Source organism: Tupaia chinensis, unplaced genomic scaffold, assembly GCF_000334495.1.
Source record: "Tupaia chinensis unplaced genomic scaffold, TupChi_1.0 Scaffold143591_1, whole genome shotgun sequence".
In the NCBI taxonomy this organism is placed as follows: domain Eukaryota; kingdom Metazoa; phylum Chordata; class Mammalia; order Scandentia; family Tupaiidae; genus Tupaia; species Tupaia belangeri.
In genome coordinates this window covers 325,884-338,588 of record NW_006203437.1, presented here as the reverse complement: position 1 = coordinate 338,588, position 12,705 = coordinate 325,884, and the positions used below count along the sequence as shown (strand labels likewise).

At 43.5% G+C, this 12,705-nt stretch overlaps 1 protein-coding gene across 1 annotated transcript in view; it reads left to right on the top strand.

Annotated features, from left to right (window-relative positions):
• Positions 1-12,705, top strand: part of RAPGEF2 (Rap guanine nucleotide exchange factor 2) — a 132,639-nt gene that overhangs the window by 24,942 nt on the left and 94,992 nt on the right. The window contains 3 exon segments of the mRNA XM_006164178.2: positions 5,085-5,160; positions 6,656-6,823; positions 8,917-8,934. Coding sequence (XP_006164240.1) covers positions 5,085-5,160; positions 6,656-6,823; positions 8,917-8,934 — 262 coding nt within the window.

Sequence of the window (12,705 nt, the reverse complement as noted above, 5' to 3'; positions counted from 1 at the left end):
GGAGGCCCAGCACAGGGTGCGACAGGGACACTGACAGACACGGCCTCTGTACTCAGTGACTGCCTGTCCTGGAGACTCAGCCCTAGGACGTGCCCTTCACTTGGGGGACAATGTGGCCGCGGAGACCCAGCACAGGTGGGCCTCACGACCTGCGGCACTCTAGTCCAGCATGCCGCGACTGCCCAGGGTCTCACAGAGGCCAGGTAAGACGGGTTCTCAGATGTGCGCGTTGCTGGTTGTTAGTCTTGGACTTGGAGGAAGACTCAGCCGGCTTCGGCGTCTCCTGTTTCCTGCATGGGGAGACCAGTTACTTGTAGTAGTTCTCATCTGTATGTTTTTGGTGCTGCCAGTCGTGTTTGTACCAGTGAAGACAGTGAACTAACTTTATTCCACTTTTAGGAGCTGTCATTTTTAATTTTTAAATGTTCTGTGAAAAACTTGAGCAAAAATCTAATGAATATGGAAACCAGGATCATTACTCCCTGTTTGGAGTATCCATTCTTCCTGAGCCCTGCGGAGAGTACTAGCGGTTAGGAATACCCTGCTCGCTGTACGGTCACTAGTCACTTGCTGGCAGGCTTGGCTTGCTTGTTTATATGTGAGTCTATGGAGATGGCAGAAAGCCAGTAGATTGACCAGTAGTGAGCCTGCTTCGCTGCTAGCTGTCCTCGTCTTTAATGTTTACTACCAGCTTGTGAGAACATTCCGCAATTCCACCGAGACTGAGGAATGGAAGGCTGAGCTGTAAAGTGTGCTTGTGGCTCTAGGTAGAGGGGTGAGAGCAGAGTACGCTGATCACGTTTATCATTTTCATAGCGGGTAGGAGCAGAATGTCAGCATTGTCGAGACAGGCACATGTACTTCTCCCTCCCTGCCAGCTCCTCCGACTTCACGGCCTCTTGTCAGACACTGGTGTGTGTTGCGTTAAAGGGGTAACAGGTTTCTAAGTATTCAGGCCAATTTATTGAGTTAGTTATCAATAGTTAGTTTTGTTATAGGGCGCATATGCTTGAGAGAAAGAGGGAGTGAAAAATCACCCCTGGGGGTTGGCCGCACCCCAGTCCTGCGTTCTCCTCTCGGGATTTGGGCCATGAAAGCCTCAGTACTTGGTGTGTTTTTCAGTCCATCAGTCCAGGACTTGAACTGCAGACTCTGCCATGTGGGATCCAGCTGCCTTAACCACCACGCCAGTGACTGGACCCCAAGTCTCACTGGTGACTTGTACGTGTATCTTTCTTGCATCTGAAAGACAGCTGTTCATGAGTGTGTGTTAATAGCAGTGTCTTACATGCAAAAGGAAAGATCAAGGTGACTTTTAAAAAGTATTTTAATTCAAAATTTAAAAACAAGCTATGTTGCTTTAAAAATTAAGGAGTCTACAACTTCAAGTATCTTCGCTTGCTTGGAGCGTGGTATCACAAGTGCCATCTCTAAGCAGCAGGTGTCTACCAGGTGAGGCTCTGGCAGTAGGCGCCTGGAGACCCCGTTACAGATCAAACACCAAGACCTCTGACTGTCAGAGGGTGACCTTGACGCTCTGGATGGTCATTTGTAGTTTTGCTGAATCTGAATTGCTTCCTGAATACAAGTGCTGATTTGTCTTTTCACTCACAAGCCGTGAGCAGGGCGGGCTGTGGACACTGCACCCAGCCAAGCGCAGTTCGTGGTGTGGCACTGGCTGCAGCTGTCCGTGCCCTCGGGACCCGGAGAACGCCGACTGCTTGGCTGGGGCTCTCTTGTGCTCTGCTCGGGAGCGCCTGCTGATGGGCGTTTCTGTGGGGTTATACCAACTTGGCAGTTGGTGTCCAGCGAGCATTTGAGAGAGGAACAGGTAGCAAAATAATATTTAGGTGAGAAAAATAGGATATTCGGCTTATATGTTACACGTATGTGTGGATGGAGGAGAGAACCACACACATGTGGCCATGGCTAACGAGGAAACTGAGATTAGTGCTGTTAGAAGACAGCGTTCCAGTTACCCACAGCTTTCTCCTTTCTCTTCCCTCCCTTCCCTCTGTTTTCCCCTTCCTTTCTTGACTTTTAAAATTATAGCCTCGTATCTCATTTGCATCTTGTTTCAGGTGAGAAATGGTATCTTACTGGGTTATGATTGCTTTTTCCTGGTGACTAAGGATGTTGAGCAACTTTTTATGTGCTTGCTGGCCATTCATGTATCTTTGTTGGACAAACACCTATTTAAGTCCTTTGCCATTTTAAAATTGGGTTGTCTTTTTGTCATCCAACATAAACTTCTATATATATTCTGGATACTAAATTTATATCAGATATATGCTTTGCAAATTTTTTTTTTTCCATTTTGTAGATTGTCTTTTCAGTTTCTGGATAATGCCTTTTTTTTAAGAGGTTTTTGCTATAGGGCGCATGCACTCACCAGACAGAGAGAGACAGAGAGATAGAAAGCGAGAAATCACCCCCCAGGGGGGATGGCCACGCCACAATCCCTTCTCCTCCATTCTCCTCTCGGGATCTTGGACACGCACGCACATGCGCCCAGTGTGAGTTTAAGCCACCAGGTCCGGGACAGGAACTGTGGTTACTACGTGGGAGTCCAGCGACATAGCCATTACGCTAACTGCTGGTCCCGGATAATGCCCTTTGATGCTCAGCTGTTTTTAGTGTTGTTGAAATCCAGTTTAGCTGTTGTTTTCTTTTGCTGCTCACACAGTTGGTGTGTTATCTATGATTCCATAACTAAGGTTATGGAAATTTATCCTGCTTTTCTCTCTAAGAGTCTCATGGTCTTGGCTCTTATATTTAGATCTGTAGTGATTTTAAGTTAATTTTTATGTATGGTGTGAGGTAGGGGATCAAGTTCATTCTTTTCTATGTGGCTATCTAGTCATCCCAGCACCACTGTTGAAGAGATGGTTCTTTCCTCATTGAACAGACTTGGCATCCTTGTCAAAAATCTGTTGGCCATAGATATGGGCTTATTTATGGACTCTCAATTTTTTCTTTTCCTGTGTATGTCTGTCTTTTTGCCAGTACTACCTCTTTTGATTACTATACCTTTGTAGTAAATTTTAGAATTAGGTAATGTGAATCCTCTGACTGTATTCTTTTTCAAGATTGTTTTGGTTAATTATGACCCCTTGGAAGTCCATATGAATTTGAGGACCAACTTTATTTCTGTAAAAAGGATCATTGGATTGTATTGACTCTGTAGCTCACTTTAGTCTGTTACAAGACTTAGTAACAGAAAAGGATGCTGTGTTTGATAGGATTGGCTGTCCATTTCCAACAGGGGCACCGAATAGTGCAGTGTAGCCACATTTGGAGTGGAGCGTAGCTACATGGCTTTGGAAAATCCTTGCCTAGTTCCGGTGTTTCATAAACACCTCCAGAATTGAAGGTGTACTTTTAAGTTACCCCAATTCTTCTTTAGTTGTCTCATATTTGAATTTTCTTGGATTATTATTTTGGTGACTTAAGTAATACTGACTTATAGCTGCTGTTAATAAAGCTGAATATGGTATTGTTAGAATTTCTCCATAGAGATAAGTTTATGAGAAATGATACCTAAAATGTAGTTGCTCACTGAAGGGGAGGTGGGTCACCCAGCTCTGCGGGCTCTCTTCTGATTCTAGCTTGTGTGTACCCACGACTGAAAGAGTAGGTCTACTCCAGGGCTAAGGTAGGCGTTCTCTGCAGATAGAACAGAGTGCAGTGGCCAAGTTCACTAGGTTTTTGTTTGTTTTTCGTTTTGCTTTGTTTTACCATTGGGCACATGTGTTCACCAGAGGGAAAGTGAGAAATCACCCCCTAGTGGATGGCCACACTGCAGTCCTTTTTCGTCTATTCTCCTCATGGGGTTTTGGGCATGTACATGCCCAGCATGATTTTTAAGCCTCCAGGTTCAGGACTCAAACCATGGTCAGCCATGTGGGAACTCAGCACCTAAACCGTGCCATCTGTCGGCCCCAGGAGGAATGAGTTTTTAGTAAACATATCCACTGATGTCATTTCATAGTTCCACAGTCTTTTCTTTTTTTAAGAGAGATTTTTTGCTGTAGAGTGTGTGAGCTTTCTAGAGAGACAAAAAGAGAGGAATCTCCCCTTCCTCCCCACCGGGATGATGGTCATGCTACCATTCTGTCTCCTCCATTCTCCTCTTGGGATTTTGGACATACACGACATGCACCTGGTGTGAGTTTTAAGCTGCTGGGTCTGGGACTCAAACTGCAGTCAACTATGTGGGAGTCCAGCAACGTAACCATTACACCATCTGCTGGTCCCAGTTGAACAGCCTTTAATTGAGTATTTTTCTTTTAAAAAAAATTGGAATAAGTTGGTTGGGAAATTTAGAAAACTAAATGTCCTTTTTTTTTTTTTTTTAGATGAAAGAAGTGTTTACAACATAAGCAAGTGAAGCTACAGGTGTAGTGAAGCTGTAGGTGCAGTCAAGCCATAGGTGCAGTGAAGCCGCAGGTGCAGTGAAGCTGCAGTGAAGCCACAGGTGCAGTCAAACCATAGGTGCAGTGAAGCCGTAGGTGGAGTGAAGCCGCAGCTGCAGTCAAACCGTAGGTGCAGTGAAGCCGCAGGTGCAGTCAAACCATAGGTGCAGTGAAGCCGTAGGTGGAGTGAAGCCGCAGCTGCAGTCAAACCGTAGGTGCAGTGAAGCCGTAGGTGCAGTGAAGCCGCAGGTGCAGTCAAACCGTAGGTGCAGTGAAGCTGCAGGTGCACTGACAGGCATTTCATGCTTTTTGTTTGTTTGTTTGTTTACAGTTTGCCATTGAGATGCTTTTAATCCCTATTGGAATATTCTAAAACTTGACCTAAGAGTAACTTAAAATGACCTAACATAAAACATACATACATGCTTATTCTCCATGGTTTTATTAATTTTAAAATGTTTTGTTGGAATTTTCCAGAAAAACACAGGAATACTTCCTTGTCAATCTGTGTAAGTAATGATTAAAGATAATTCTTTCTCCAGTGACTACTCTTCAGAAGTGTTTTTGTTTTTAATTCTTATATATCTAAAAGGCTGGCTTAAACACACAGTTCATATTTATTAACCCTCGGAGGCTGTGCTCACTGAGTCTCGTTTTCTTTCTCTCTAGTTTTGGCAAGCGCTCTGCAGGAAGCTTTAGGCGTGGCTGTGAGTGCATTGTTTTAGAGCCTTCTGAGATGATCGTGGTAAGAAAAGTTCAGGACTTTCTTCACTAAACATTTTTATGAAATAAAGGCATTTTTACAAAATACTTTAATATTATACATGCTTGTACAATATATGTTTAGTTTATAACTTTTATTGCGAACTGAGTTTATGACTTAATACTATAATTATTGACAGAATTCAATGAAACATAAAAGAAAGTTTGAAAATACCTAAATATTTGGTGTCTGTACTTTGTAATTCAATCTGTGTTAATGCCACTTTTCTGACATTTGGGGTGAATATTCGCATTACAGGGTTTTAGCTTTCCAACTGTCGATGGGAAGGGGGGACGGTGCTCAATGGGCCACAGTAGTAAGTATGCAGCGAGAGTTAACGTGAGAGAAGTGTGTCTCTGAAGAGCTGGGAGAAAATTAGGGGACTGTTTTGTTGATTAAACATTCTGGCAACTTTCTCTCTTTTTAACTGAATACTGTGATTTAAAAATACATGTCAAGATAAGTCACATTATACTTACCGCATAATGTACTTGGTAGACAAGTGCAGGTCTGTTTCCAAAGACTGAGGGCTTCTCCCTGTGATAAGAGAGGAAGTGCATCAGAAATGAGGACTCCTCACCCAGGCTGGTGAGAACTCTTGGTAAAGTTTTTGCCGAGCTCCCTCTGAAATGAGAAGGGGAAGGAGGTGAGTAGGGATACAGGCTTGGGGCTTTCTAGCAGCCGGTCCTGTGAATGGTTCCAGATGTCGGAGGCCCTGCCCTCTGTCCGCACTGTGTTTGTAACTCTGCGGCCTCTGGCCCCCAGAGCATGGGTGTTTTGTACCTGCTGCCGGCACCCGATTGCTGGATTTGCCAGCATGGGAAGTCCGGCTCCGAGCCTGCCCCTGCGGGAGCAGTCACATCTCTCACGGGACCGCGAGGAGGAGCAACCTGCTGCGACTTTCCTTCTCCGTTCATTCATGTGTCAGAGTTTCTAAAATGTGTAAAATGAGGAGTACTCTTTTAAACAGCACAGTTTATAAGAAAGAGAAAGCACAGAATGAAAGTAGGAAGAGAAACTGTTAATAACCCTCCACAGAGATCCTGCTTGCTGTTGTGTGTGTCATCTGGGGTTTGGGGTCTTTAGACATTTACTGGACAACATCAGGTGTTTTGTGCTTTAGTTAGGCCAGTGTGGACATTGCCTGGGAATGCACAGTAGCATGTCCTGTGAGCCCTGTCACTAGTAAGTCACTACAAAAGCAGGACTGGAAGTTTCCTTCCCTTTGAAACTACAGGAAATTCAAGAGTTAACCATATTGTCCTAAGTGGAACTGAAAATGCTTCTTTATAAAAGAAAAGTTACTTAAACCAATTCGTTCCAGAGAAGTTCAAACGCACTTGAAAGCTTGTCTGGGTGGTTTGGCTTCAAATGCCTCTGCAGAGTGTGTGAGTCTAGACTGTAAGTGCCTTTCTGCTTCTCGTGTGGCTACCGGGCGTTGTACTTGGAGAAACAAGGTCTTTGGGCTTTATTTCAGGTGGACTATATGGATGAAAATGAAGAATATTTTCAACGTCAAGCTTCCCACAGACAGTCCCGAAGGAGATTTAGAAAAATCAACCAGAAAGGGGAGAGGCAGACCATCATCGACACGGTGGACCCTTACCCTGCGGGCAAGCCGCCTGTGCCCAGGGGCTACCACACGGTAGGTCGCGCCACACCCTGACTCCTGCGCTTCCCTCTGCTGTTGGGAGCTTTGTGAGAAGACATGTCAGTGGTCTGTTTTTGACGTGTAATTCTTTTCCTTGACATGCCCGTTATCCAAACAACAGATTTTGCTGGAAATACACATGATACCAGTAGTTTTGTTAGAAATGCATTGAAATGAGATGTCAAAAGACATTATTTAGTCCTTTTATTTCTTAAAACGTTTTGTTCTCTGGAGATCAGCTTTGTGATCAGCGTGTAGTGTTTTCCTGGGCATACTTATACATACGTAACAATTACATAATAGTGTTTTAGCTTTTTGTACCATTGGGAATATTACCTGAGCTTTCTTTTTGGTGCAACAAAATGAGATATAAGAATAATTTAAAATGATGCCTTTTGAAATCTCAATGTGAAGATGCTCTGAAATTTTTCTGTTAAGTTTTCTTTTAAATGCTATAACCCAACTGATTGTCATGTATTTCATAAGTATTTGATAAATGAATTTTTTAATGTTTGAGGAAACCAGGACACAGATGAGTACTTTGTATAAGGTCTCAATAAAGTCAATTTAGAGCCTTATTTTACTTATTATTAAATTTTTTTTCCAGAACCAAAGTAGTTTCAAATCTTGGATATGTCGTAGTATAAGGTGAAAAATATTTTATCTATGTATTAAATGTGAGTGGTCATTATATGCAAAATTAATTTAAAGACTAAAGGATGTAATTGATAACTACTGGCATTTTGCAGTTGACTTTCTCACGTTTTTTCTTTCTGTGAGTAGGAGTGCTGAGAGCGTGGGGACTAGGGACAGGCTTACACGTGTTAGCGTTTGCTCAGTCCTCAGGGACTTCGAGTGATGGGATGTATCTATGCCCACAGCTCATGTATTCTCTTTCTCAGAGAGCTCTCTGTACGTGAATATTTAATGTGGTTTTGACCACCATACCCCGCCTACCCCTCTCTCTACCCATGCACTCTTTTAATTTAACAAGAATTTCATAGTTGAATCATTTCATTGAGCTCATTTGGAAAGGGTTGCTTTTTGCTCATCACAAAGACAGCCTTGTCTGTCTGTCAGAATCTTGGTATTAAAAAAAAAAAAGAAAAAAAAAAACAATAGTTTTTTGTTACCCTTGTCCATAAAAGAAGGCAATATTTTCAGTGTTGATGCAGTGTCCCGCAGGAAGGAAATGCACATTAAAATAGCTGTGCATATTGATAGTGTGGCATCGACTACGGCCTTGCAGCCTGGTAGTCTTTGCCGTTGTTTTCCAGCTCGTTTCTGAACTCGGCTCGTGGAGTGAGCACCCCGAAAGCTCAGTGCCAGAGCTGGCCGTGCGCTGTTGGAGTCGCTTCTGCTGCGCACAGTGGGGCCGCCTGTCACGTTTGCTCCCCTTGCATTCCCCTTTATAGAATGCTCCATCGCCTTCCCGACAGCACTCCCCTTCCTTATTCTGCTTTTTTAAAAAAGATGTTTAGCTTTTAATATTGCTAAAAGATTCTCTTTTAGAGGCTTTAAAAAAAATGTCTTACCTACTCAGTGGGTGCTTTTAGGGACAGTTCAGTAGTAGGACATAAAATTTAACTTGATTACTAATGAATCATGCACTAGATTACTATGTGACACGTCATGTTAATTTTATTAAATGAGTCAAGATTGGCAACATGGTCATCATGAAAAATACAGACGTCTTTTTTGGGAGTTGGAAACTGCATTTTCGTTATATGTTTTATTTAACGTAAGTCTGTTTTTAATGTAAGAAAGTAGTGAAATTTGTGCATGTGATTCCACACGGTGAAAAGAATAACATGAAAATTATTACTCTTCATTAGTCCTAAGCCATATTTATTTACAATTAATGTAAATGTTTCTTCTTGAAAGAAATAGTCAGTGGGGTGGGTCTGAGGGTGTAAAGTCGACTAAGGACTTGCACGCCCCAAGTGCGTGGCTGGAGAAGGGAGGGCGCACGCATGCAGCCATTCCCGCACTGACTGACGTTTGCACATGGCGGGGGTGACAGCTGTCTGACCATGTCCATCTTTTCCTTTCCTCCCCTCCTACGGCACGCTCCTCACTGGGCTCAGGAGTGCACTAAGCCGCAGGTACGGTAACCGCGTGCTCACCCAGCGCTCACCGGCGTCGGTTCGTGAACTTGGCTGCACGCGCTGAGTTTATGCTGCTGCTGTGTTTTGCTTGCTCTTGTGCTTTTGTGTGTTGTCATGCTGCAGTCCAGTGTCTCTAAACCTGGAAACTCTTCACGTTGAGGGTGTCCGTGGGCTGCCTTCCGTGTGGGTGTGTGCGGGGCGGAGCTGTCGAAACACACGTGCAGCCTGCCTCCCTCCCAGGACGCGTTTCCTCACCAACCTTTACAAGTAAGCAGGCGCACCGCGGAAACACACGCAGCTCATTGTGTGTTTGCGTGAAAGCTTACGGGGACAGCGTCAGAAACTTACATTTAAATGCTGTAGAGGAAAACCTGAAAGTTCAGGAATCCCAGCGTCAGAGCGTTTGGGGAGGCCACTAGTAATATTTATCACATAGCAGAAAGACTTAGTCAAAAAGGAAACAGAGTTTAAAGTCATGCTTTTATTTTTTGGGTTATCAAGAAAGTCATGACTCATTTTTGCATAGCAAAACAGAAGAATATGTCATGACTTTTTCATCAACCCAATGATTTTTCATTTTAATCAGGAGACCTATAATAATATCTTTATTTTTTTTAATGCCAGTACATGACTAATCTATGATTTTCAGTGTTAGTCTTTTGCATTGTAAATCAAATTTTTAGGTTATCAGGGACTGTAAAGTTAAGGAAGAAAAATGGACCTCTTTCTAGAAATTGACAGGTTAAGTAGCTATTAACATTTTATGGCTAAATTTTAGTATTGCACAGGGAAAAGATCATGAATAATTTAATTCTCATTAGAGGAAATTACTGTAAACACAGTATCTTCTCCAACTGGTAGCCTCACCTAAAAGTGTGTATGACTTGTGTAACTTTTCCAATTACAGTGGGGCAGTTCCTTTATGTGCTGTTTAAGAGAATATTCAAATGCTACAGGTGGTGTGATTGCTGTAGTGTTCTTTAGAAGCACTGCTACATTAACTGATGTGGTAAATCTAAAAATGCTTGACATAATTTTTAAATTTCAAAATTATAAAATTTATAAATTGTATAAAAATTTTGATTTGGGAAGAGTACAATTTAAAAATGTGTAACTTAATATTTCAAAGATAAATCTGTATATAACTGATCCTCCTCTTTTTCAGCGTGAAATGACCAGTCCAGGTCTCATTTAGAACTTGGAATCGAATCTCATGTGTTCATGGCATCACTAGACATACCTTGCACCCTTTAAAAATCAGGCCCATTGCGGTGGTTGAAACGGACTTCGTGGTGGTTTTCCCTAGAGACACGAAGCCTCCTCTAGTCCGTGGGATGCTTTTAGGGCTCTTTTCGTTGATCTTTCCAGTATTTTAGACATGAAGTTTTTTGGTGGAGGTATACAAAAGTAATAGAGAATATTATATATAATTAAGTTAATATAATGTTAGCTGGAAACAATGTAATACCACAACCTTATAGAAAAACTTTTTTATTATAGTCAGTGATAATACGGTGTCTGTAAAAGGTGTCATCAATATAATAAGACTGATTGCCTAGTGAGTCTTAGGAAAATCAGTTTCATTTTGTATAAGATTATTTAATAAATAATCTTATTCTTGTAATGACTATGTAAGCTAGAACCATTCTTAGGATATATCTTACATATGCCTGAAGTAATTATTTTTTTAGCTTTGATTTAAGTTGGTTTCTTCTTCAGTTGACTTCTTGGTAGGTTTGGTTCATTTCAAAGATTGTTTAGACGTTGAAACAAATGAAAAATTAGTTTTTAATTAGTACAGGTAGCCGTTTAGTTTTTCACGGAAGCCATCCTGTGTCTTTATGCATGTTGACTTGACGTTTGACTCTCCGACTGAGCTGTGCTTGTGTCGGAGACGGGCAGCGTGCTTGCTTGTGTCACGGCTGCCTCAGCCGCTGCCGTCTGTGTAACTTCTCATTGTGATCTCTAGTCAGGTAAGCTCAGGGTCTGCTGCTTAACAGCGAGGAGATGTTGCCAGAACTTTGTCAGTGGCCTAGAGTATTGAGGATTTCACCTGTAGGCCATGCCATAGCCCACCTGCCTGTAATTATTCATACAATGGTACCTATATGTTTCCATGCATATGCAAATTACTCTAATGTAGGGGGCTGTCGTAGTTATTTTAGTATTTTTACCCTTTTAAGTTTAAATTCCTCAACATAAACTGAAAGCCTTTGTTTTCAATATTGACATGGCTGTCTCCATTGTTAAGAGTTTCAGAAAGTTGATGTGTTCTGTTTCTTTTTTTATTATTAACTTTAACTTCATACGTTTAATGTTTCTTATAGCATAAAGGGGAAGGCTCGGAACTCCTGGTCAGGTACTCTCAGTCACGGAGAGTATTTATGAGCGCTCCCATCAGGTCTGTGCCAGACTCTGGGCATGAAGGTTTACGGGAGACGAGTCCTGCCTTGGTGGCCGCGCCTGGTGGGACACGGAGAAGGGGCAGGAGAGGACAGGGTGCACGGGGGCCGGGAGGAGCCAGGCGGCTTTGCCCAGGGTCTTTGCTCCCTGGCTCACAAGTACTCTGCACAGAGAGGCCCTCACCGCTTGGGCAGGGGCCAAGTGAGGCTGATTTCAAGACCACGTTGGAAGGAACTCCAGCGAGTCTGGAGTGAGGCGTGGCATGGTGAGCTCTCCATTTAGGTGAGCTGATCTGGCTCCGGGTGGGAAGGACGAGATGGGACCGGACGTTTGGGTAAGTGACCGGAAGGGAAATGCTAGCAGGACTTGGCCGTCGGGGTAGGAGTTCACGGTGGGGATTTAAGTAGTACTCAGGGGGAAGGAAGAGATAATTATGTTTTAAAATGAAACAAAATGGTTCTAATTTATTCATTCCGATACTTCACTTTAGGGGTAGTACTGCCTGGCCCAGAACCGTTCGGTGACCCTCTTCTCTGTGGATGTCTAGATATTTGAGCGGTGCATTGTGGTAGGTTAGTTTGAAGCAGGTTGGTTGGGTTGGTTTAAAGGTGGTTTTTTTTTTTTTTTTTTTTTTTTTTTTGAGAGATTTTTGCCATAGAGCTCATTTGCTTGCTGGAGAGACAGACAGAGAGTGAGAAATCACCCCCGAGGGGGATGGGCACACTAATCCATTCTCCTCTCAAGATCTTGGGCACATATGCACACAAACCTGGTGTGAGTTTTCTTTTTTAAGTTGCCGGGTCTTGAACTTGAACCACACGGTCAGACAGTTCTTTAATGCAAGGAGGCTCAATAGAAAGGAGAAAATGGAATTGGGTGACAGAGAGCGGAGGAGCAAGGTGTGGCCACGAGGGTTAGGAGTAATGGGCCGCAGACCCCAGTTCCAGGGGTCCCTGGATGCGTGCAGCTGGCGCCTGTGTCTGCAGTGGGTCTTTTGGGAGGTGCTAAAGGTACAGCTGCTCTTCACGCTCACAGCCAATAGGCTTTCTGGCTCCTCTTGGCCTAAACCCTGCAGAAAGTTCCTTGCGGAAGGGCCCTGAACTGCGGCAGACGCTCGGCAGCGGGCAGACGGCAGCGTGTCTCGGGCTGGGGTCTGGGCCAGGCAGCCCGGCAGAGCTGCGGCGGTGGTTCGGCCTCCGTGCATCGGGGGCTGGCACTCCTCCTGCAGCTGGTCTGATTCCTGTGGATTAGGGAGTTACGTGCAGGGAACATGCTTAGAAATTGAAATGTGAAGCAGGAAATCATTTCAGCCCTGAAACGACACCTCTCGTGCTAGTAACAGCAGCACTGTAGATCTGTGCGAGC